At 45.9% G+C, this 25,948-nt stretch overlaps 1 protein-coding gene across 6 annotated transcripts; it reads left to right on the top strand.

Annotated features, from left to right (window-relative positions):
* Positions 1 to 2,953: 2,953 nt before the first annotated feature.
* On the top strand, positions 2,954 to 24,626 carry STARD3NL (STARD3 N-terminal like). 6 transcript variants are annotated; one of them, XM_068152721.1, is made up of 9 exons: positions 2,969 to 3,030; positions 9,515 to 9,617; positions 15,504 to 15,800; positions 16,664 to 16,741; positions 18,591 to 18,668; positions 20,299 to 20,352; positions 20,463 to 20,580; positions 23,572 to 23,670; positions 24,557 to 24,626. In XM_068152721.1, exons 3-9 carry the CDS (start codon positions 15,576 to 15,578, stop codon positions 24,607 to 24,609), a joined length of 705 nt encoding a protein of 234 aa, XP_068008822.1. In that variant the 5' UTR covers positions 2,969 to 3,030; positions 9,515 to 9,617; positions 15,504 to 15,575; the 3' UTR covers positions 24,610 to 24,626. The 6 variants fall into 6 exon arrangements, with proteins under 6 accessions (XP_068008824.1, XP_068008827.1, XP_068008822.1 ...); XM_068152722.1 differs by lacking the exon at positions 2,969 to 3,030 and adding an exon at positions 3,353 to 3,648; XM_068152723.1 differs by lacking the exon at positions 9,515 to 9,617 and having other exon boundaries at positions 2,954 to 3,030.
* Positions 24,627 to 25,948: the final 1,322 nt, after the last annotated feature.

The raw sequence follows: 25,948 nt of genomic DNA, 5'->3' as shown, positions 1-25,948 counted from the left end.
GCTGAGGACTCCAGAACTGGACACAGCATTGCAGGTGGGGTCTCACCAGCGTGGAGTAGATGGGTAGAATCCCCCCTACTTCAACCTGCTGGCCATGCTGCTTTTGATACAGCCCAGGTTGGCCCTCTGGCTGTGAATGCACCTTGCCAGCACATGTCTAGCTTTTCATCCAGCAGCACCCCCAAGTCCTCCACGGGGCTGGTCTCAATTTTTTTCATCCCCTAGCCTGTACCAGGATTGCCCCAATCCATGTGCAGCACCTTGCACGTGGCCTTGTTGAACCTCATGAGGCTAATGGAGGGCCACTTTTCAAGCTTGTCCAGGCCTCTCTGGAGTTTCTCCTCAGAGCACAGGATTATAAAGTGTGATTTGTGCACATTAGAAATCTGGGGGCTTTCAGCATTTGAGAAAACAAGGGTAGCTGGGAGTCACCTAACTTCATGGCATGCAAGAGCTACCTGCAAGAGTGGCACGTCAGCCTTTTGATATGGTTTGTTATGAAATATGCTGAACAGTGCTGCTAAGCTACTGCACTGAATAGCAAGCAGCAATTAACTGCTTGCACTAAAACCATCACATACAAAAGAACACATTTTATTTCAATGCCTGACAAATAGTGGGAGTTTCACATGAGACTTTTTCTTGCCACAGGGTGAGCTTACAGTTCCTGCACTGGGTGGTTCCTTCACTGAAACTGAACCATGCCATGGAAGAAACTATTAATATCAGCTTTAACATCGAAGTGTGACAGGTAAGTTATATGAGAATTCTTCACTCAACACTTGCTTTGTAATTTCTTAGTCAAGAGATTTTTCTTCTCTCTGCTCTCTTGTAAAAATACTTCATCCCATCCAACCCCTATTATCTATCTGAGAGGCAATTTGGTCACCACCAGTGAAATTTACTTCACTTTTCTTAAAGCAGTAATAAGACTTGACCAGCTACAGAGGCAGAGGTGTTAGCTCCACAGGGATATCTTTGGTCATGGTTTTGTAGCTTGAAGTGTGAGAACCAGTCATGCACAGCAGTATCAACTTCCCATCACATCCTTAAATATATTCAAGCAGATCAGTTCCTTTGATTTCATAGGAGATTTGGGGCTGTAATGATTTTGTGCCTCTCTGTGTCTATCTTCAGACACCACATTTAACTCCAGGAGTAGTCACATATATGTTGTTGTCAGAACTCATTGTTGACTCATTTCAGCTGTTTACCTCTGTATGAAAGAGAATACTTAAGACAGGAAGTGGCTCACCTGACACTGATGTAATGAGGCATATTAGAGATAACTGTTGCAACTTAAGAGCATTAGCTCCTCTGAGAACAATTAACTGATGTCCCAAAGCCAGTGCAGACAGCAAAGAGAAGTATCCTGCCTAAACTGGGACGCTCTTAGACTTGCAGCCTTGGGTCACACTGAAATGACAGCCCATGTTTCAGTTCCAGCACAGGCTAGGGAGCTCTATACCCATTCCCTGAGAAAGCCAAGTGACAAAAAGGCCTCCTTGCTTCTTCCCAAAGTCTTGTCCACCAGTATTGCAGTGACACATCCACTTTCTCAAGAGCAGCATTAGAAAGAGTTCAGGCATATCTGCCTCAATTTGGCATCCTTATTGTCACAGTTTAAGGCTAGGGAATCTTTAGAATGAAATTCATAAGCAGTGGTTTTAATTAGAATGTACCTATTACTTGTCAAGTAGTGATAACACTTTCAAATATGGACTTAGGATGTATTCAACCCTTCAAAGAAGTACCAAACCCTAATAGTCTTTCACCAGAAATAACGAATATAAAGCTGAGAATAAGTATATTGAGAAAAACATACACATTTTAACCTGTCCTTGTGGCTGGCTACTTAATCTGTCAAAGAACTACTATTGCCACATGGGTTCCTTTCAGAGGGAGCAGACCTAAAAACTGAAAATAAGAATGCAAACAGAAGCAGAGGAAAGCCAAATGTGGGAGGCTATAGGATGTGAATTATGAGTCATGACTCTGGCTTCTCTTTCCATTTTCCTTGCTCCAGATTATAGACACTCTTTCCTTAATGCCTTGTAATAGGCACACATGAACACAGTCCAAGGTAACAATTTAAGTGGAATGTTGTCCAAGACCTATGTGCAACCTGCTCCACGCCTTTGGGAGGTGGAGCAGGCACTTCATTACCTGCACACAGAACTCGAGTTGCTCACATTGAAACCTCAGTGTCACCAGAGAAAGGCATGCCTGGTAGTAAACTGCTTTAAGAAACTGCAGAGTCTTTCTTCCTCCGTTTCACTGCCCTAATGCTATAGCTGGGAGGAATTTCAGCTTGTTCTTTTCTTTGATCATGTACAGCAGGGCATTATTACCTCCATTCATTTTTTTGTTAGAAGAGATGTATCCTGGATGTAGCCTGCTGCACTGACCTGCAGAAAAACCTTATGACATATGTAACACCGGAGGAGCTTTGGGCTTCAAGAAGGATGCAGACCAGGCCTGCCCAAAGCAAAGGATAATTTTCTGAGGCGGCTGGATAGTTCCATTTCTGTTCTATTTTCACTAGGATGCAAATCACGCTTGGGTTTTCTGGTGCTAAGCTCTGTAAATGTAAGGACCGTGCTACGACAAGACACAGGAGCTTAAGCGGAATTCAGGCCAGCGACAGCTGATCAGTCTCACTGCACCTTTTGACCAGTCCATTACAATTCGGGGTGTCCCCATGCAAAAAGATGAGACCCCACCGCAGGGCACATGGCCCTCCGTGGGCCAGCCCCGCTCTGCCTGGCCTCTGCCCCCGCCCAGCGCCGCTTGTGTCCTGACCCCCTCGCACCGCCACCCGGTCGATCCGGCAACCGGCGGTGACAGCGGCGAGGAGACCCCGGGACCACCCCAGCGGCCCAGCCCTGTCTCTTCCCCAAGCTGGCAGCGACGCAGGGGGGCTGAGCTCCGCCCACTCCGCGCCTGGCCCCGCCCCGCCGGTCCCCGGGGCCTGCGGCGCTGCCTGCCCGCCGTGCGGGCCCTCTCTCGGGCCGGAGCGGCGCGCCCGGGGTAAGCGTCGCCGCCGCTCTTCGCCCGGCAGCGGGGAAACCGAGGGGAAGGGGCGAGAGGAGAAGGCCGAGAGGGCTGCGTGGCCGGGCAGCTGGCGGAGGGGAAGCCCGGACGCGCCTCCGGCGGGGGCCGGCAAGCCGGCGAGGAGGCCGCGGCTGAGGATTGCGGTGCGAGGGGCGGCCCCTTGGGCGGGAGGGGGACAGCGCACGGCGCCGCTGTGATGCTGTCCCTCCGTGCTCCGCTGTTACCCTGTCCCTTCCCTGCCGGGGCCGCTTCTCTTTCCGGGGAGGGGGCGGCCCGCTCCGTCAGGACTGTTTTGTCCCCTTGCTTGGGGGGGACGCGGCAGGGCGCAAGAAAACGGCGTTTGGTAGGGATGGGGAGAGGAAGAGGAGGAGGAGGGAGAGGAGGAGGAGAAGGAAGAAGGAGGAGGTCACGTGGCGGAAAGCGCCGCGGCGGGGGTCCTGGTCCCGGAAAAGGGGGGCTCGGCAGCAGGGCTGTGTGTGCTGCCGCCCCTCCGCCCCGGCGTCGCTGCTGCTGCTGGCAGAGCCGAAGGCTGGAGGAGGGTCGCATTCCCCTCTCTTTCTGAAATCCTAGTTCAGCAAATCCGTGCTGACGGAGGTACAGCGGCCTGCTTGTCCTGCTGATGACGGAGTGAACTACCCGGGGCGAGCAGGAGGCTCGTTTTCGCGGAACCAACCAGAGGGTGCTCCCTGTCGCGGGAAAACGATGCTAAGGTTGAAGTGTAGCGTCTGTAGGGCTGATTCGGGGCAACTTTGGAAAGGCACTGCCCGATTTCAGCCTCCCAATGGGAAGTGTGTCGTTCAGTCTTGAAGTGTAGCGTTTTGCCTGTGTCTTGAGGATAACCTTTTACCTGTATCTTGAGGGCTATGCTGGAGCATCCGCGGAGGGGACTGGTTACACTTAGAACAGTTAACAGTGCTAGCAGTTAAAGTTACTCCTTGATGAAGTGGTGATTTTGAGTCAGTTCCCAGTTGTGTGGCAGTCGGGTGCAAATTGGTTTAAACGTGGACAATATTCACCACAAATCCTAAACTTGAAGGTAGAGGGTTTAAAACCCAGACAAGTTGGTGTATTTCTGCACAGTATGCTTTATTATGCACGTTGGTCGTCTTGGCGTTTGCAATGTGGTGTAGGATTGCATGGAGCAGTTGTTCCTAAGAGAGCTGGCATTTTGTTCTGGAAATTTTAGGTGTTTGGGGGATTGTTAATCCAGCAGGGCAAGAAGGCTCTGTTCTATTTGTAAGCAGCTTGCTGTTGGTTTCGGTAGATGGTTTTCACCAGCTTTGCAGTTTTGAGGACACCAGACGCAGAGCGACCCGGGGTTTGTTTTAATATGTTGGTGATGTTCACGGCCAGATATTTTGGGCTAAATACACCAACAGGCCTCTTGTTATGACACACATCCTTCATTTCAAGTGTTTTTCTGTTGTTTGTCATGCTTTTTCAGGATGAATGCTGTTCTTTGTAGATTTTGTGTGTTGCAAAACAAACGCTTGACCTTTTTACCAGTGCTGAAATTTGTGAATTGCTAAACTCGTAGTTGAGGGGGGGGGGGGGTTAGGCATTCTTTTCAGTGCATTTGGGCTAGAATGTGGCTTTCTTGACACGGTTCATTCTAATTTTCATAAATTCTCAAGTGTTTAGCCAGGAGTTTTTCCACATGAGCTCAGCACAATAGTCCTGGAACTTTATCCACACAAAAACATGTATTTAAGCTTTTCCACTTTAAGCTTTGTCAGACCATGCTAGTTAAATACATCTTAACTGTGTTTGTGGAAATGTTTTACAGGGCCCAACCTCATTTCTGGTACGGAAGATTAGGGGATTTCATTCAGTGAATTAAGTCAGCAAACGCAACATTATCAGTTCCTTTGCAGAAGAAACTGGTGAGATGGTAGTGGTACATCACACTTGTGACAGCAGCAACTCTGATTTTGCATGGTTACCCAGCAGCATCCAGCTGAGTCACTTCAAAGGATCACAGATGTCTTGCTTCCTAAATGCTCTTTAATTAAACCATATCTGCTAAAAATCTGCCCATAGTTTGGAATCCTTAGAGATCAGGTTAAAAGACAACTTGGCTGTTATGTCTCTGTCTCACTATGAATTCAGCTAGGGGTAAGATTGAAAATGAAAGGTTGAAAGAAATAAACAAAAAAGGAGAAATCTTTGTAAAGAACCAAACAAGCCTCTTGTAGTGACATCGTGCTCTTCGTGTTAAGATCACCACTCAGTCATCAGCTGAAGCCGTAACACAGCAGCACTTCAGACATTCCAGGAGGCACTCTCCATGTAGCACTGACAGAAAGACTAGACAAATCATGTGGAGAGGTCTTAGGGTAAATATTTTATGCTGAAGGCTCTTTGCTAGCATTTGCTGCTGCTTGGATTGGGTAATTGTTTCCTTGCAATGTCCTTGAAACTTTATAAGGGGAAAAATTCAGGCGATATGTGAACCCTGATACTTCCTTTTTGTTTGGAAGCATCTTCAAGAAGTGTAAAAGAGGAATTAAGAGTGAAAAACCTCACAGAACTTAAGCCTATATTCTAGCAAGGATGCCACTTTCTTAAAATACTCTGTTTTAATCTTAAGAGCTGTGAGGAAATCCCAGGGCTTGAGTTTGAGTGGAGAAAACCTTTGCACCATTTTGCTGAAGAGTTTTTCAGGGAGCAACAGGATCCTGGGTATTTCCCACTGCTGCATAAAATAACTGACATATTGCAGGAAGAATCCCACAGTTCTGTGATAGCAAAGGAGCTTTTCTTGTCCAAGTAGTATCTGGCTAGCAGCCCTGGGGTGTTGAATTGGAGAAAACAAATGTGTATGAATGTCGTGTGTAGTGAGCCAGAATTGTGTGCTTGATGTTCAAGGCAACCACTAAGCTACTTGGTCTCTTTAATGAATTGTATTCTGTATGGAGAGAAAAGCTGACATGATAAAATAGATATGCTTTTGATACCTAAAAGGGTTTTATTTGCCTTACAGTTGTTTTAACTCTGGCAAACTACAGGGATTATAAACCCTTCTTGCTTAGTAGTTAGAAATTTGCAGTGAAATCTTCACTTTTCTGAGCTGATGTTGGGTGTGCTGCAAAGTCAGCTTCAGTGAGCCAGGTAAAAGCTGTGAGAGAATACTTAAGAAGACTTACAACCAGATTTGGCTCAGATTTTTCAATTGTCTTTGTATCACTTCCTCTTTATGCCTACTTCTCCCTCCCTGCTTTCACAAGAAAGCAGTGGCTTATTTTTCTTACTGTTTTTTATTGTATGTAACTTGTATGTTACTGGCATATGTACCTGTACATAAACCATACAAAAATACTGTGGACATGCATTTATGGCTGTGGGGAGCTGATTGCATTTAACCTTGAAATCATGATGTAGTTTCAGGGCTTTTAACAAGTCCAAGTGCCAGGTGCTGCACTTTGGCCACGGCAGTCCCATGCAGAGCTACAGGCTGGGGTCAGAGTGGCTGGAGAGCTGCCAAACAGAGAGGGACCTGGGGGTGCTGATTGACAGCCACCTGCACATGAGCCAGCAGTGTGCCCAGGTGGCCAAGAAGGCCAATGGCATCCTGGCCTGCATTAGGAATAGTGTGGCCAGCAGGAGCAGGGAAGTCATTGTGCCCTTGTACTCTGCATTGGTTAGACTGCGCCTTGAGTCCTGCGTCCAGTTCTGGGCCCCTCAGTTTAGGAAGGACATTGATACACTTGAATGTGTCCAGAGAAGGGCTACGAGGCTGGGGAGTGGCCTTGAGCACAAGCCCTATGAGGAGAGGCCGAGGGAGCTGGGTTTGTTTAGCCTGGAGAAGAGGAGGCTCAGGGGTGACCTCATTGCCCTCTACAACTACCTGAAAAGTGGTTGTAGCCGGGAAGGGGTTGGCCTCTTTTCCCAGGCAACCAGCACCAGAACAAGGGGACACAGTCTCAAGCTGTGCCAGAGGAAGTTTAGGCTGGAGGTGAGGAAAAAGTTCTTCTCTGAGAGAGTGATTAGTCATTGGAATGTGCTGCCCAGGGAGGTGGTGGAGTTACCATCCCTGGAGGTGCTCAAGAGGACACTGGACGTGGCACTTGGTGCCATGGTCTAGTCATGGGGTCTGTGTTGATAGGTTGGACTCGATGATCCTTGGGGTCCTTTCCAACCTAAGCGATACTGTGATACTGTGAATGTTAGCAACAAGTTCTTTACCATGAGGATGGTGGAACTCTGGAACAGGGAGGTAGTTGAGGCTCCATCCTTGGAGATATCCAACAGTGGGCTTGGCACATGTCTGAACAACCTGATGTAGTGGAGGATATCCCAGCTTACTGCAGGGGGTTTGGACTAGATGCTCTTTGGAGGTCCCTTCCAACCCAAACCATTCTATGACTGTGTAATGCGCACACTTCAGTTTTGTAGTTTGCAGTGGCTGACTGTCTTGGAGCGTAGCTCAGATCAGAGGCATACCTTTGGAATGTGTTATGGTGCATGCTTTTTGTATGTTAGTTTTTGGTATGATTCTTAAAATACAATATAGTTGCATATTTAAGATCATGTTCTTGATCAAGCAGAAGCTGAACTCCACACATTTTGAGTTCTGGCAAGTGTGTTTCAAGTGTCAGGAATTCATCACCGAGTACATTTGCAAAGTCGCTTTGGTTTAACTAAGGAACTGCTCTGTTTCTCATATCTGATTTGAGCTACCTCTGTGGAGGCACAAAGTCTTACGTGCTTATTTTAGAAGAAAAACTCTGGGATGTGCTGTGAAGAGGGAACCCGGAGGGGAAAGTGCCAGTGGAGATAAAAAGAAAGGCAGTGCGGATACAAAATTTGCAAGCTCTTTGCTTTAGTATTTTCTCAGCCCTTCTAGAACAAGTGATGGTGAAAGGACAACAGCATCCTGCAGGGCACTGCTCAGCAGCAGGGCTGCTCTAGCTGCAGGGAAGAATGAGTCCAGGACTGGAGCACTTTGATTTGACTTTCTGAATCTGTGAGTCTCACTCCTGGGACGGGGGAAGGTGACATTGCTGTCCCCTCAGATGTCCTACTGACCCAAAAGATTGACTGACTTATTTTTTTCTTTCTCCTTTTAGCTTGCACACTGTGTCCTACGCTCTTCAGCACCTTCTTCCCATGCTCTGAGAAAAATACAGTTCAGTACAAGTGTGGGATGTGTCCTGTTACTTTTGTTAGGTCACTATTGAAGCATGGGAAATTGAGGAACCATCTTTCTCCAGGAACCTTGGGGGGGGGAGGAAAAAACCCAAACCAAAACAAAAAAAAGAATTAAGTGGGTTGGGATTTTTCTGCATGAAGAAGTTAGCTAAATGTAGTTCATAAGTAAATTGTGTGACTTTAGAGTTATGTAATCACTTTGCAGAGAATAAAATTTAGCCCCCCTTCCCCCCATTAAGGAAATAAGAGAGTAGGCAAAACAAAATAACATGGATTTGCCAGCAAAAGCCCAAATCCTTCCATTTTACACTCACTTTCTAACCCTGGCAAGTTAATTGCTCTTCTTGCTTTGTTTTTTGGCTGACATCTAGCCACCTGCTTGGTGGTGCAAAGTCTTGGGGTTAAGTTGTTTCAGGGTTCACTGGTATGGAACCAGATGTGCATTACAAGTAGAATAATTTGCGTGCTGTACAAGCTGTACTCAAGTAGGTTTTGTGTGTGAATCTTGTGTTTTGGATGAGAAATCTTTTGGCCTCAGGGATAAGTAAGAGCTGATACTTCAAGGTCAAGGAGAGCTGCTGTAGTTGTGAACCCTCAGATAAAGCCAAACTCTGTGTAAGGAGCTCTCTCCAGTATGCTGATAAGTCTTCCCACTCTTTAAATGTATTGCATGTTTATAACTTGTAATTCCTGCTGTGTTGCTTAATTGACAATCCAGAGTATTGCCAAAGAGCTCCCCATAGTGTCTTGTGTGAACAGAAGTTTAAGGAATTTTGTGGGTGGGCATCAGTTTGTGTTTTTCAGGCTTGTTTTTATTGAAGTCTCTAGTGCCTGTCAGATGCAACACTAGCTGCATCTTGTTGTTCAGTGAGTAACTGACTAGGAACTCAGTCTAGAGGATGCACTGTAAGATAGGGTGTATCTTAACTGTGCAAGTAAATGGAAGTGAACGTTGGAGCAGCCTACTCCAGAGTCTCACCACCCTCACAATGAAGAACTTCTTCCTCAGATCCAGTCTAACCCTGCTTTCCCTCAGCTTCAAACGATTCCCCCTTGTCCTGTCTCTAGACTCCCTCATGAAAAGTCCCTCTGCAGCCTTCCTGTAAGATCCCTTCAGGTATTGGAAGGCAGCTATGAGGTCTGCCCAGAGTCTTCTCTACTCTAGGATGAAGAAACATGGCTCCCTTAGCCTGTCCTCATAGCAGAGGTGTTCCAGCCCTCTGCTGTGAAGTAATTGATAGCAAAACAGATCAGTTGGGTGAATTTGAATAAACACAATGTAAAATATCTTTATTTTAATCCAATTCAGGGTTCAGCTGTGTCTCTGATCTAACATCTCAAGGAGCATCAGGGGTTTGAACTAAATGATGACTGAGAGGATGGTCAAACCCTGAAACATGTTTCTGGGAGAGGTGAGTGATGTCCCAGGCCTGCATTGCTTAGTGTTTGTTTGCCTTCATTGTAGATGGACTTGATTGTTCTTGTACCTGAATAATGAGGAGCGTCCATAGTGATAAAAGGGAGTGCTCACAAGGGCTTTTCCCAGAGCTTGCCTTTCCATGGAACATACCACACGCACGGCTCATAGTCATCCTGTGACTTAGTTGTGCCTCCAGGAACATTTGCCTGCTTTGGAAACATTTGATGTTTCCAAACTGTAGCAGAAGCTCGTGGTGTCCTACTTGCTGTTGTGTTACCCATTCCTACCTTGCAGTTCTTTATGTATGGTTTACTGTTACAGGGGATGACTCTTCCATCAGAGCTTCCCGTGATAGGGACTGTGGCTCCACACAGATTTACCAGGAGGTGCAGCTTCTGCTGGTTTATGGATACCATGATATCCAGCATGGGATGTGGACAAACTACATGTATTGAATGATGGTTCTGTGCAATTTGAATTCAGAACACCTGACCATAAACTTTGCTGTTTCATACATCTGCCTCCTAGGGAAGAAAAGATCCACAGCCAACATCAACTGGGCTTCCACTGTGGAAGTTTCATTAGAGAAAGTGCCAAATTAGCTCTGATGCTGGAAAAGCTACAGGAGATGAAACACTGGTGGGTCAGTGTGATGCAGAGCATGGCACTGCTGTATGTGGGGATATGCTGTGGTCTCCAAGAGTGTAAGTAAAGTTTGCTGCTCATGACTTCTAAAGTTGAGGAAGGTTGTTGCTGGTAATGCTGAGATGGGTAAGGAGGTGGCTGCCGGGTGGCCATCTGACCCTAAACAGCAGCTGCCTCTCTTTTAACAGTCCCTATGTGCCTGTGGAGCCTCAAGGAAGGGCTGAAGAGTTTGCTTTTCATACAGCCACCTGAAACCACCTGCAGGTGCTGGTGTGCTGAAGTTCCAGATTGTGTCACTGAGGTACAATGGAACTTTTCATTTGTGATGAATGAAAGAAACTATGGAAAATGACCTTCTAGCACACACTTGCTTCAGCAGCACATCCTGAAACAATTAGCTCTACTGCACTAATTGCATTCCTGTACTGTGCTGTATCCAGCAGCAATCCAGGCTGAGAGTATCAAATTCCTAGCTAATTGCACTGCTTGCCACATCAGAAAGAAAAGATAATTCCTGTAGTCAGGTGGGGCTGGAAGGTTTCTGGGCAAGTGCAGGTGTTGCTTGGCTTTCTTCTTCTTGAACAATTCCTTGGCTTCTCTTTCCCTTGAACCAGGACAGCCTGACCTGGGCTTTACACCCCATCCCAAAGGTTTTCCTGGGAATGCCTGCTCCACAGCAGGGCCCTGAGGGTGTTTCCAGCACCCAAGGGCAATGATTCTGCTCACAGCCTTGGGTTCAGGCGGCCCAAAGTTCACCATAGTGCTGGAGACACCTGACCAAACACACATCACAGATGTCTTCCTCCTGTAAAGCCTTTTGACAGCCATGTAGAGCTCCAGGAGGAAGCTTGAAAGATGTTGTGCTTGGCCACCCTTGCCTGGTGCTTTTGGCTGGCTGGGACAGGACTTGCTGTGGAGGCAAAATCCAACACTCCCTCCTGCTCTTAAAAAAGATAGAATAGAATAGAATAGACCAGACCATATTGGAAGAGACCTTCCAGATCATCGCATCCAACCCATCAACCAATCCAACCCGCTCAAACAACTAAACCATGGCACCAAGCACCCCATCAAGTCTCCTCCTGAACACCTCCAATGATGGTGACTCCACCACCTCCCCGGGCAGCCCATTCCAATGGGCAATCACTCTTTCTGTATAGAACTTCTTACTAACCTCCAGCCTAAACCTCTCCTGGTGCAGCCTGAGACTGTGTCCTCTTGTTCTGGTACTGGCTGCCTGGGAGAAGAGACCAACATCCACCTGTCTACAACCTCCCTTCAGGTAGTTGTAGAGAGCAATAAGGTCACCCCTGAGTCTCCTCTTCTCCAGGCTAAGCAACCCCAGCTCCCTCAGCCTCTCCTCATAGGGCTTGTGTTCCAAACCCCTCACCAACTTCGTTGCCCTTCTCTGGATACGCTCCAGCAAGTCAACATCCTTCCTAAACTAAGGGGCCCAGAACTGGACACAGGACTCAAGGTGTGGCCTAACCAGTGCAGTGTACAGGGGCAGAATGACCTCCCTGCTCCTGCTGGCCACACTGTTCCTGATGCAGGCCAGGATGCCGTTTGCACTCTTGGCTGCCTGGGCACACTGCAGGCTCATGTTCAGCCTACCATCGACCAGCACCCTCAGGTCCCTCTCTGCCTGGCTGCTCTCCAGCCACTCTGACCCCAGCCTGTAGCACTGCATGGGGTTGTTGTGGCCAATGTGCAGAACCTGGCACTTGGATGTGTTAAATCTCATGCCCTTGGACTCTGCCCATCTGTCCAGCCTGTCGAGGTCCCTCTGCAGAGCCTCTCTACCCTCCAGCAGATAACTCCTGCCCCCAGCTTGATCTTCCAGAGAGGGAGATTTCACTGCTGAGCAACACCTCTGACATCATGCAAGAGCTGCTCTAATCCAGATAGCTCTGGCCCCTGTCTTTGAAGTGTGAGAGCACTTTGCTTGCCCTGCCGTGGTTGCTGTGACTGCCTGTCTGGCCAGTGCAGCTCAGGTGGCTGGTGTGATGGGAGAGGCAGCAGGTGCCTGGGACGTGTCCTGCCTTGGTTCCCTCTGGGCTTCTGCCTCTGATGATTTGTCTTACTGCTTCCCACAGGGACCATCTGTCCTTCCCATCCACATCTGTGAGAGTGAGACTGTTGGAACAAATAATCCTAAGGGCAACATCCTTCTGGCAGTGTGAGCTTGAACAAGGTGGAAATGAAATGGGGGTTAGGGGCTTTTGGTGTCCAGGTTCAGCACTAAGAAGTTTGGGAAGGAAGGAACAGGGTCATAAGCACTGGCTGCTGATTGCCACCAGCTTGAGATGACTTTGTGCTCAAGTTATCCACTTCAGCTTGAGGTGCAAATGTTTGGTGCTTCCTTGGAGTGGCTCTGAAAGGTCAAATGCATCCAATCCCTCCTCCCTTCTATGGGGCACCTGAAGGCCCTGCACCAGTCCCCATAGGGCCATTGTGTACTGAGTGAGCAGCATGATGGCCAAAAGTTAGGTAAAGAAAAAGATGAGACTGAAAGGTAATGAAGATGGTGAGTTGTAAATCTTGAGAAGCTCTTGAAACAAGGGGGAGAGCAGTACAGGAGTTTCTCTCTTAATTCTGGCTAATGATGAAACTGATTGTCTCAATGTTACATTCCTACCACTTGATGTCTCTGGTTATGTCTGCTCTGCCTAACACTGGGGTACATTAGAAGGGGTGTGGATAGTAGGTTGAAACAAGTTCTTCTCTCCCTCTACTCTGCCCTACTGAGCCCATATCTGGAGTATTGCCTCCAGTTCTGGGCCCCTCAGTTCAAGAAGGACCTCAGGGAACTGCTTGAAAGAGTCCACAAAGATGCTGAAGGGAGTGGAACATCTTCCTGCTGAGGAAAGGCTGAGGGAGCTGGGGCTCTGTTGCTTGGAGAAAAGGAAGCTGAGGGGTGACCTCATTCATGTTTGTAAAGATGTGCAGGGCAGTGTCAGGAGGAGGGAGCCAGGCTCTGCTCAGGGATGTCCAATGACAGGACAAGGAGCAGTGGGTGCAAGCTGGAGCTGAGGAGGTTTCATGTGAACATAAGGAAAAAGCTCTTCACTGTGAGGGTGACAGAGCCCTGGAACAGGCTGCCCGGAGAGGTTGTGGAGTCTCCTTCTCTGGAGGCATTCAAAACCCACCTGAATGCTTTCCTGTGTGACCTACCCTGGGTGATCCTGCTCTGGCAGGGGGGTTGGACTGGATGATCTCTGGAGGTCCCTTCCTGTGGCAATGCCAGCGAGGAGCAGTGTGAGCAATCTGGCAGCGCAGGCCTAGAGCCTGACATGGTGGTAGGTCATGCTCAGCATAAGGGCAGAGCCAGCTAGCAGTGTAGCAAAACAGTGCTGTGCCTGCAGCATGTAACTAAAACAGGGCACTGGTAGCTATAAACATGGAAAGTTATCTTGGGACAACAGGACATGCACCTGCATCAACAAACCCAACAAACCTCATTGTGTCGTTAGTAGTTGGACCAATAATCTGTAATAGTGTGATGGGAACCAATGGAGCTATGCCAGCAGGGCACCCCAAGTTTATACAAGTTGTAGCAGTTCCCTTGCTACGCACTTCTGCCTTTCCTGTCTCTTCTTCTACACTTTACTGTGCTATACCTGCACCTCAGGCCTGCACCATCGGCCTGCAACACTGGAACAATAAAGGAACAATACTCGATCATATTGGTCAGCTGTATTGATTCCAATCTCCATCACCCGATACCTTCCAACCTTAATGTTCTGTGATTTTGTAACAGCTCTCTAGTGGAGATCAGGCCCAGCCAAAGACCCGTCAGCTTTCCTGGTCCCATGTCTGATGAGTGAGAGGTGGGTGGTTTTGCAAAGCTATAGGTAGGAGTAGGATGGCAGCAACCCGCTTGTGCTTGGCCTCCTGCTTGGTTTGGCCCACCCCTGGGTCCCAGAACGAGATGGTGATCGCTACTAGCTGGTTTTGCCTCTGATCACTTGCTGCCTGCAGGCAGAGACTCAGCTGTGAAGGTGGTTTCTGGTCTGTTACTGTTCTCATGACGTAGCCTGAGAAAAGCAGACTTTGAACTACCAGAATGCCGTTGTGTGGCTTCACTTAGACCTTGGCCATCCGCTGCTGCCCTGCCTCTTCCTCGGTGTGACGTATGCGCTGGCAGCTGCCTGCCCCCTCGCCCTTCCTCCTCCCTGTGTCCTTCTATCCTCCTGTTTGCTGTGCTGTGTTGCAGATGCCCTCTCTGCTTCTCCTGTTGGGCTTTGCCTGACCATGTTTGTGCAGGCTTGGAAGTGCAGCCCTTTGGGGAATACAAGAGTGGGAAGGGAAGTGTCTTGTGGTTTACTGGAAGACAGCCCACAGAGGAAGAGACAAGTGTTGTTCTTCAGTTTCCAAAAGCAGTTCCCCCAGCATCACAGGGGCTTGTCTGATGGGATTTGTGTTGCAGGATCTGTAGCTTCATCTTCTGAGTCTTTTGCATAAAATTCATTTCCCTGTGTGCTTCCTTGCAGTTTTTGTATCCTCCTTAGTCAGCTCTGTCAGGCAGCCTTTACTGGAAGAAGGCTCTCGTGGAGTCGTGTAGTGAATCACACATCACACTTCTGCACTTCTGTGAGAAATCTAACCTCAGTGTTTTGCATTTTTTTCAAGCCTTGTAGCCAGGAGAGACTCGGGGTACTTTAACCACTGGGTTGAATGCAGTCTTTTCAAAGAAACCCTGTGTGGCAGTGGAAGTGTTCATAGCAGCTGGATTTATCTAAGAGCAAAGAGCAGTGTATTTGCTCTAGAGAATGATTACTGCAGAATTACAAGGTTTTAATGACCTTTTAATTGTTTTGCTGTGTCAGCTCTGGATGTGCTGGTAGCTAACACTGCTGGTTTTCAGGAATTGCATGTGGAACTTCCTTTAAGTTGCCTTCCTGCTGAGAGTGTTTAAATGAGATTTGGAAAACTTAAAGGTGCACAGCTTCATGCTTTTTATTCATTCCCACTTATTGGTCTCATGCTAACAACATGGAGAACAGAGCCTTTGAATCTAGACAGACTCAACTAATTGCACAAAAATCCTCTTGTTTCACAAATCCTCTGAAGCAAGCTGAGGTATGGCTAATTATAGAAACAATTTTTAGAGCCTACTCGCCAATTTCTCTTCCTTTTTAGCCAACAAGAAGTGAGGTGGCAAGATGAAAATGCCTACTGGAGCAGTGGGGGTTTGGTGACTTACATGTTTTCCTTCTCTTCATTTGTTTAGAAAGTCTTCCTATATGGATCAGCCTTCTAGTGATGGTGAAATTGGAAGAAGACCCCTCTAAGCAAACCCAGAATGAATCGGGTGCTAGGTGATGCAGAGAACGCTCACAGTAGCAGTGTGGAGTCCTGCCCTTCCTTACGGGATGTCCACTCCATCAACCCCACGCAGCTGGTGGCAAGGATTGAGTCCTATGAAGGCAGAGAGAAGAAAGGCATATCAGATGTCAGAAGGACTTTCTGCTTGTTTGTTACTTTTGATCTCTTATTCATAACCTTGCTGTGGATAATAGAGCTAAATGTGAGTTATCTTTTGATTTATTCACTTCAGGAGTGGTTAATGAGTTGCTCTTTTCTATTCCAAATTATATGCTGTTTGTATCTCTTTCAAGCAGCTGCTTGCTTTTAAGCTTTCATGAACATAGAGTCTACTCAACTGCAGCTCCCTTATGTGATTAGTATACATGGCTTATTACCTTCTCATCATTAAACCTTTTGATGTTCCTGTAGTCTGTCAACCGTGCTGAAGAAACCATTGGAAATCCAGTGACCTTTTCAGGCAGCAAGTAAACAAAAATGTTACTGTACACCTTTGAAATTTGGTAAGCTTGAGTTTTACCAGGATTTGAGAGTTTGCCTTGTGAGTGACTCAGTCAGTCATATGTCACTGAGGTAAGGTTTGTCCCTGCAAAGACCTCCAGTGCCCAACCTCCTTCTCTTACTGGGTGTATTTTATTTTTTGAGGCAACTTTCACATGCTATACCTTGCTAAAAAATGAATTCAGTTACTGCCTTGTTTGTTGTTTGCTAGTGTGACTAAGCAGAGCTAGTTCTGGGTGACTTTTTGATCAGCTGTATTGATCCTTCTCACAAGACATAAAATGCTCAGACCTCACATTTAATAACTTCTTTTTCCTTCAATAACTTGTTTACTTTTGTATTTGGGCCACTCTGAATGGAGCTTGCATAGGCCAAGTGAGATTCCTAAATGCTTTGACTTTAAAAATGTATATAGTCATGAAAAATAAGGACAGTGGTCTTGAAATGGATATTTTTAGCATACTTAGTACTATGATCTCGTTGTACATCATTTCACCCTTCAGATTTGTGTCATTTGGCTTTGCTAACTTCTGTTCTAAAGCTCTCTGTGTTGTTTCTTTGTAGGTTAAAGGAGGCATTGAGACTACCTTAGAGAAAGAAGTCCTACAATATGACTACTCTTCTTCATATTTTGATATATTTGTAAGTGTTCTTAAACAGAGAACAAACAAAACAGAAAGGAAGAAAAGGCAGCAAAAGTATAGTTTACCCACCTCCTTCCCTCGAAAGATGTTCCCTAGTTTGAGTCCAGGGAAAGTGGTGTTTGTCTTTTCTTGATAATTTGAACCAGAAAGGCTTCTGTGGTTGTCACCCATGTAGAGAGGTTGCCCACTCCTGCTTTGGCAGCAAGCTGGTGGAGCCTGAGGGTAGAGATGCTTTGGCACACTTCAATTGCATCTTCTGCCTTCACTGCTGCAGCAAAGCAGATGAGGAACTCACTCAAGACTGTGAGACTGTTGTAACATAAAGATAATTCATTAAAGAGACAAGACCAGCTGAAAGATCAGAGAGCCTTGTTCAGACTTTGCCCTGTATAGGTCAGGTCTTTTTGTAGATTTCAGTGTTTCAACTCAATCAGTTGTTAACTTCAAACCCAGATGATACAAAGTGTGATTCTCCTTCACTATGTATAAGCACCTTAAGCACAGGGGAGGAACTCTGCTGCAGAAGGAAGTTTCTCTGTCTTTCAGCAGGGCCACAGCCCTGCACTTGCAATGCGTTTTGCACTGCATGGACAAACCTACTGAACTCAGTGAAAGCTGTTTGTTTATGGCTCCTGAAAAGAGCCCCATGTTTTTGCAGCACCATTAATTCTACCAGTTTCTGTTTTCCTGGCAGAGATGGTTTGCTATGAATCATTTTATGTTAATGGCTAATATCCAGAATCCCTTTTTGAAACTGATCTAAAAACCCATCCTTGCTTCTGCATTGGATCATTTGCTGTGTCAAATGGAATGGAATACTGGATGAAACAAATTCTAAGCTAGTAAACTGCTACTATTTCTGCCTTTCTCTGTCACTGTTTTGCTGACAGGTTCCCCCATGATATACCCATGCTACATATAAACCTTGGTGCTCTGGAAATTATTTTGTCCTGTAGTTGAACCAAGAGTTAAAAACATGTAATGCAGAATAATGGACTTTTATTCCCTGGGAAAGGACTAGGTCATCAAATTCCACAAAATGATTTGTGGGCTTATACAGGATTCCTCCTGGCTGTGCTATGCATCCCTGAAATATATATTTGCATGAGATGAGAAAGGTTCATTATACCTCTGGCCATGCCTGTCCTTGATTTCTTTTCACTTTGAACATTTGTTTCACATTTTTCAGATCCTGCACACATCTTTTAAAACAAGTTGGAGCCTTGTCCTATCAAAGAGTAAACAGGGAAATGGAAGGTTAGGTTCCCTGCCTCAGAAACCTTGGCTGTCTGCTATTTCATTACTGCAATACATTTGGAATGGTTTCCTGTTGCTGGCATCTCCATAGAGAGTAATCGATTGTTGCAGTGGTAATATTTCAATAAGTACCACAAATTCAGCAAGCAGAAAATGGGTTTTAAAAACTCTTCCCATGTTGTGCTTGCAGCTGTGAAGTCTTTGCAGTGTTTCATGACATTCTTGCACAGTAGCACACCACTAAGATCAGCGAGATGCAGTGATGCTCAGGGCGTTTCCTGGGTTATCTGCAGCTAGGTCTAACTGCTAGATGCCAATCTGATGTAATGGTCACAGCCAGAATTTGGGTAACTCGTGGAATTGCACGTGCTTGCCATACTTAAGCCTCTGCAGGCACGTGAGTGACGCCATTTGCTTCCCAAAGGGGAAATTGCTTTCTGTTTTATATGAGCACATCCGAATTTCTCAGAACGTGGATCGCCCTGTTTCAGGTTGTTCTGTGAGCAGTTAGTATTTTCAGTGAGCTGAGAATCTTGTGGTTCTTCTGTGTTCTGAATTAACCAACAAATATTTTTCTCCTTTCTCTATAGCTACTGGCAGTCTTTCGATTTAAGGTGTTAATACTTGCATATGCAATGTGCAGACTGCGCCATTGGTGGGCAATAGCTGTGAGTAGTAGCCAAGCATAATGGAGTTTGAACTACAATGGGGCAAAACAGACAAAAGTTAGATGCCTCTTAACGTTTGTCTGTTAAGAATCATCTTGATGCTATATGTAAAAATTCACTGTACAGTAAGAGATGAGAAATTTCTGTGCTGGGAGATGTTCAGCCTAAAGACAAGACCTGAATGGCAGAGCGGGTTGTGGTCCTTGTTAGTATGATGTTAATACACGCTGAAGAGTTATGTTGAATCCAGTATGGATGGCTAATTGTAACTGCTCCTGATCTCTGACCTGTTAATTAATGTTGGATATATATTTGCATTTGAAACAGTGAACTGTGTTGAAAAAGAAGAATTGGCATTATTGTACCAGAGATCCAGCTGCCCATTGACTCCCACATTCCTAGATTTTCAAGCTGTAGGTGCCACCCACTGAGCACTACTAGCCCCTGTCTTGCTTCATGCTCCAATACAAACTGTTGAATACAACTGTCTTCTTAGAAATGAAGTTCTTGAGAACTAGCAAATCCCAGTGGACAGAAGCAAGTATCTTTAGTGCAGCTGTACTGTGTGGTTGAGAGAAAGAGCAACACTTGATGACAAATTCATATTTCCACTGGTCAGTGCTAGAGATTGTCATCCAACAGGCATTTGCTGGCTGAGCACTTTGGAAATCTTAGAGCTAGGTGCATGTAGAACATGCTCAGGTATAACTTTCTTCAAGTGAGTAGCAAGCAGTTTGTTCAGTAGTGAGTTACCTGCCGTGATTGCTTTGAAATTGTGCTGGCAGCAGGCCACAGGCATAGAGAGCAGCAGTTTCGATTCTGTGTAAGTGCATGACTCTCTAAAGCCCTTACCCCTAGTTGTGTAACTTTAAAGTATTTCTTCCAATGACATCCTCCCATTAGATGCAGTTGTTTGTGAGATGGTGAGAGTGAACCCATTGTGGGAGTAAACAAACAGGTAGATAGAGCTTCACTGAAGTTTTTGCAGAAGCCATCCATCTTAAAATTCTACCTGTGCTTACCAGAAGCTAGTGAGGTCCTGCTGGTTAGTTACAGAATTGCTGGACCCAAATGTGAACAATACTTGTCCACTGCTGTCTTTTTCCTTTTGTTCTGTGATTTGGAGGTTTTTTCCAGACACTTTATTGTTCAAAGGGATTAGATTGTCACAACACCACATGAATTAAACTGTTCGTTCAAATTCACTCCTCCAAAGATTAACGTTTGTTTTATTTGGATGGTAGTGAAAAGCATTTGGAGCAGTTGCTCTTTGCTTTTTCCAAAACACAGAGGTACATTGTTTTCTTTAAGGGACTTGGTGAAGAAAATGCTGCATCTTTATTATAGTGAGAGAGCACAATTTACAGAGCTCAGAATCTGTGTAGCATCTAAACTGCCTTTCTGCTGTGTGGAGCTCCGTATGTAGAGGTGTTCATATTAAAGGCTGTCTTTATTAAGGAGTTTTCTGTAGTACCACTTTAAGTTAAATGTGTCATGCTTGTTACCTTTTATTAATCTATGATCTTGCAGTTGTTGGTAAATATTTTAATTTGCAACTGATAGATAATGGCAGCAATGAGAAAGTGAACCTGTTTATTAGCCTTAACTGTTCTCACCCTGTCTCTTTCAGTTTACAACAGCAGTGACCAGTGCCTTTTTATTAGCAAAAGTAATTATTTCACAGGTATATATTCTCAACTACTCAACTGTTTGTTTTACTTTGCTGTTTTTTTTCTGAAAACAAGCCTCTTCAGACTAATTTCTACAATGCTGTGTGGTTTGCTTCCCTTCAAGCTGTTCTCCCAGGGTGCTTTTGGCTACGTGCTGCCCATCATATCCTTCATACTTGCCTGGATTGAAACTTGGTTCTTGGACTTCAAAGTGTTACCGCAAGAAGCTGAAGAAGAAAACAGTAAGTTCTTGATCCTTCCCCTCAGCTGCTGCAGCTGGCAACATTTGTTCCCATGTTATCTGGCAGAAGAATGAGTCTTTCAGCTCCTCAACCGTGGGAAGCATTTGGCATATCTTTTCCTTTTCTGAGAAGGAATATGTGCTTTCAAATAAGCGGCTTGCAAGCAATAAAGTCAGACAGAGGATAGGCACATTTGGATTGTGTTGTGGGGTTATACTCACATAGTGCCTTAGTCGCTTCTAAATCTGAGGCAGATAATGAAAGCAGGTATCAAAAAGCTTTACTCTTTGACCAGGTGTTTTTCTTTCCTGTCTGTAGTGGGAGTGGAGGCTGACTTTTTATGGCTTATTCTTTTGTGGAGAACGACCAAACCAACCCCAAAAGTGCCTCCGCAGTAGTTTTCTGCCTAATGCAGCAGTGCTCAAAATTCAGAGAGGTTTCATTTGTAACTAAACAAAAGAAAAAAGGGCAAAACTGTGGTTCCACAGAAGAAGATTTCCAGTTCTAGATGTTTTAGAATAGAATAGAATTAACCAGGTAGGAAAAGACCTTCGAGATCATCTAGTTCAACCTATCACCCAACACCATCTCATCCACTAAACCATGGCACCAAGTGCCTCATGCAAGGTCTTCTTAAACACTTCCAGTGATGGTGACTCCACCACCTCCCTGGGCAGCACATTCCAATGGCCAATCTCTCTTGCTGGGAAGAATTTCTTCCTCACCTCCAGCCTAAACCTCCCCTGGCACAGCTTGAGACTGTGTCCTCTTGTTCTGGTGCTGGTTGCCTGGGAGAAGAGACCAACCCCCACCTTCATCCTGTGTGCAGGATTTAAAAGTAAAATCCAACCAGCATGTGTCTTGTGGTATGAAGCCTGACCTTCTTTTGGACAGAGTGGAAATAGAAGTAAGAGATGTCTCCTTTGGGAGATTTTGAGCTGGTTTATAGAATAAATTGGTATGTAGGAATAGTAGTTTGAGTTGGAAAGTGATCTTTTTAATAGCTGCTGGCTACCTTAGCTTTCCTGATTTAGTAAACCATCTAAAGCATCAAGAGTTTGGGTTTTGGTTTGTTTCCTCCTATCAATCTTCATGTGGCAGAGAGTAAAGGATGGGAGTTCAGTAGCCATATGTTGAGCTAATCAGCCATCCATGCCCTGTTTTCAGACCCATTGATGGCAGTCAGGATGAATTCACTTCTCTCCCAACCCCTTTTGTTGTTGGTTTGGGTTTTTTTTTGCCTTGCATTAAACACACTAAAGTAGACCCATGTCATTTCCAAATAATTTTCATAGTATCATAGTATCATTCAGGGTTGGAAGGGACCATGAGGATCATCTAGTTCCAACCCCCCTGCCATGGGCAGGGACACCCCACACTAGATCAGGTTGGCCAGAGCCTCATCCAGCCTGGTCTTAAACACCTCCAGGGACGGGGCCTCAACCACCTCCCTGGACAACCCATTCCAGGGCTTCACCACTCTCATGGGGAAGAACCTCCTCCTCACATCTAGCCTGAATCTCCCCACCTCCAGCTTCATTCCATTCCCCCTAGTCCTATCACTACCTGAGATCCTGAGAAATCCTTCCCCAGCCTTCCTGTAGGCCCCCTTCAGATACTGGAAGGCCACAATGAGGTCACCTCGGAGCCTTCTCTTCTCCAGACTGAACAGCCCCAACTCCTTCAGTCTGTCCTCATAGGAGAGGTGCTCCAGCCCTCTGCTCATCCTCGTGGCCCTTCTCTGGACACCTTCCAGCACCTCCACATCCCTCTTGTAATAGGGGCTCCAGAACTGGACACAGTACTCCAGGTGGGGTCTCACCAGAGCTGAGTAGAGGGGGAGGATCACCTCCCTTGACCTGCTGGCCACGCTTCTCCTGATGCAGCCCAGGATCTGATTGGCTTTGCGGGCTGCAAGTGCACACTGAGAGCTTTTCTGGATTTCAGAAGAGGCTGAGCCCAGGGGAGCTGTTGAAGGTGTTGAGCCAGACAGGTGAAAGCAAGCCGTTTACAAGGAATCTCAGACTGGTGAAGCAGGAATTTATTTGGTTGTGCATCGTAGCTCACTGATCATAAAAACATATTCCAAGAGTTTCATTTGGCCAGTGGATATTGATGAATTCACATATGGCATCCTAACCATGCAGTCAGGAAGGATTCCATAACCTCTGTTTTGCTAGAGTGTGTCTCCTTACCTGCCTGAAGTTACACAGAAAATGTGAATGTTCAATTCCGACAGTTTGCTCCTTATTTGTAGAAGTGAGGTAGTTGCAGTGCAAATGAAGGCCAATGGCATCCTGGCCTTTGTTAGGAATGGTGTGGCCAGCAGGAGCAGGGAAATCATTGTGCCCCTGTACTCTGCATTGGTTAGGCCACACCTTGAGTACTGTGTCCAGTTCTGGGCCCCTCAGTTTAAGAAGGACATTGAGACACTTGAACATGTCCAGAGAAGGGCAACAAGGCTGGGGAGAGGCCTTGAGCACAGCCCTGTGAGGAGAGGCTGAGGGAGCTGGGATTGTTTAGCCTGGAGAAGAGGAGGCTCAGGGGTGACCTTATTGCCCTCTACAACTACCTGAAAAGTGGTTGTGGCCAGGAAGGGGTTGGTCTCTTCTCTCCGGCACCCAGCACCAGAATAAGGGGACACAGTCTCAAGCTGTGCCAGGGGAAGTTTAGGCTGGAGGTGAGGAGAAAGTTCTTCACTGAGAGAGTCATTTGTCATTGGAATGTGCTGCCCAGGGAGGTGGTGGAGTCACCATCCCTGGAGGTGTTCAAGAGGGGATTGGACGTGGCACTTGGTGCCATGGTCTAGTCATGAGGTCTGTGGTGACAGGTTGGACTCGATGATCTTTGAGGTCTCTTCCAACCTTGTAGATACTGTGATACTGTGATGTCATACATCACTTCTTAAGATACTTGATCTTTGAGATGCTATATGGTAGCTTTGAGCAGTTGCCTGGTTTGGTCTTGTTCTCTTTTCTTTTTTCTTTCTAGGATTTTTAATAGCACAGGATGCTTCTGAACGAGCAGCTCTGCTTCACTCAGGAGTGCTCTCTGATGGGCAGTTCTACTCGCCTCCTGAGTCTGCAGCAGGTAGTTCTGGTTTACATAGGGAATGATTTTATAGCTTATTTCATAAACTTTTTAATGTTTCTTTAACTTTTTTAATTATTTTTTTTTATTTTACTTTTATTTTTACTTTATCTTTTACTTTTGTCTTGTGTATTTTGTATTTTATCTTGTGCCTTTTTTTACCTTGTGTATTTTATTTAATGTGATTTAATTATGTGTTATTTACATTAAAATCCTGCCTACTTCATCCCCTCCAGAGGGCAAAGTGAGGGAAGGGTGGAAAAAAAATAAATCATATCTTTTTAAATGCAAGTTGTGCTTTACCATCCAAAATTGAAGATGCCTTTTTATTCAGTAATTGAGTTTAGTTACTACCTGTCAGTACACACAGCTGAGAGCAGGCAGAGGATGAAGAGGAGAGAACTGGGCAGGAAAAGGCAAAGGGAGCTGTTTGATTTCTGGCTTAGTGAGACAATCTCTCACAGAATGCTAGCTACAGATATTAGTAATTTGTAAAGCCATATTTCTGACTGCTTTGAAAGCATCTACTGAAGTTACCTTCCCAAAGGACAGGATGTAGCCAAGTGGGACAATCTGCTAGTAAGGGAGCAGTGTGGAGCTGATTGTCCTGAGCATGTTGTAGTGAAAACTTGAACCTCTTGCTAACCGAACCCATTGACAAGGTTGGTATTCCAAGGAGGAGCCCAGTGATGGCTGTTGGGTTCGATCACTGCTAAAAAAATCCTTCGACATGAAACAGCTGAAAAGAGAAGAAATCTAACATAAAAAGTAACTGTTTTTAAGGGCACTAGTTGCTTTGGACAGCCTTTTGATAAGCCATTACCACTGGTTGTCTGCTTTGTCTTCCCCCCCCCCCCCCCAATGGATTTCTTGTCTTCCTTGTCAGGATCTGATGAAGAGTCTGAAGAAAAACAAGACAGTGAGAAACCAGTTGTATAGCAAATGGAAGAAAGCAGGTAAGCTCCTTTCCATAGAACATCATAGTGTCATAGTATCAGTCAGGGTTGGAAGGGACCACAAGGATCATCTAGTTACAACCCCCCTGCCATGGGCAGGGAAACCTCACACTAGATCAGGCCAGAGCCTCGTCCAGCCTGGGCTTAAACACCTCCAGGGACAGGGCCTCAACCACCTCCCTGGAAAACCCATTCCAGGGCTTCACCACTCTCATGGTGAAGAACTTCCTCCTCACATCCAGCCTGAATCTCCCCTCCAGCTTCATTCCATTCCCCCTAGTCCTATCACTACCTGATATCCTGAGAAGTCTCTTCTCAGCTTTCATGTAGGCCCCCTTCAGATACTGGAAGGCCACAATTAGGTCACCTTGGAGCCTTCTCTTCTCCAGACTGAACAGCCCCAACTCTTTCAGTCTGAAATATTTCTCTCTTCATAGTTCTTCCCAAGTGATTGGAAGAGTGCTCTAACTCTTAAGACTTCATAATCCTTGAACCCCATCTGTCTGTTTTAGCAACCTTCAAGCAGGAAATCCTACCAGGCTCTTGAGAGCTTGTTGTTGGGGCGAGTTCTGGTTAACCTGGGTGTAGCAGTCTGAGTGGAGCACAGAGTCTGTTCTGGAGCAGAGCTGCAGTCAGGATTTATTTGTGTATTTGCTCTGGCATTTGTTTGTTGGCTGTCTTGGGAAGGACAGTGGTGACTCAGATGTGTAATAGCTCATTTTGGGGAAGTAGCAAGATCTGTTTCTTTGGAGATGGCAATGCAAGAGTGCTAGGAAGAGATTCTCCTTAGGTTTAGGACAGATATACTCATCTTGAAGACTGTATGGGCAAGACTACTGTGATAATTTCTTCTCCTTGGTCTTTCTAATGCTACTAAATGGGTTACATCAGAGCAGCTGTGTCTTGGGATCCTTGTAGTGCACTTTGGTTAAATAGGAGAGAAGATTTCTATATTCTGGAAATCACTGCAGTTACTTTTGGAATTACCTTGCCCTGTGCTTTCACTTCATCACACATGGCAAAGCTCAGGCTAGGGGAGGCATGATGTTTTTATAAGAAGATGAAGCTTCCAAGCTGAAATCTTCTAGTGCATGTCTGAAGAGTAGATGACTTCCTTTTCAGCCTCCCTGTTTTCATTCTGTTCTCTTGACTTGCATCTTCCTCATGAGTTGTGTGATCTGTTACAGAAAGAAAATCTCTGAGGGAAGTTGTTGGGGTTCAGAAACTGGCGTCGGAGTCTGTGGCCGACTCGCTGGTGGAGCTGCTGACGTGAGAATTTACTCATTAGAAAGCAAAGGGAACAGTTCCCATGTACTGTAATA

Source organism: Melanerpes formicivorus, unplaced genomic scaffold (assembly GCF_026170545.1).
Source record: "Melanerpes formicivorus ecotype bairdi unplaced genomic scaffold, bMelFor1.0.p_v2 SCAF_24, whole genome shotgun sequence".
NCBI classification, from domain to species: Eukaryota; Metazoa; Chordata; class Aves; order Piciformes; family Picidae; genus Melanerpes; species Melanerpes formicivorus.
The sequence above is the reverse complement of the archived record's forward strand: the minus strand, read 5'-3'. Positions and strand labels throughout refer to the sequence as shown.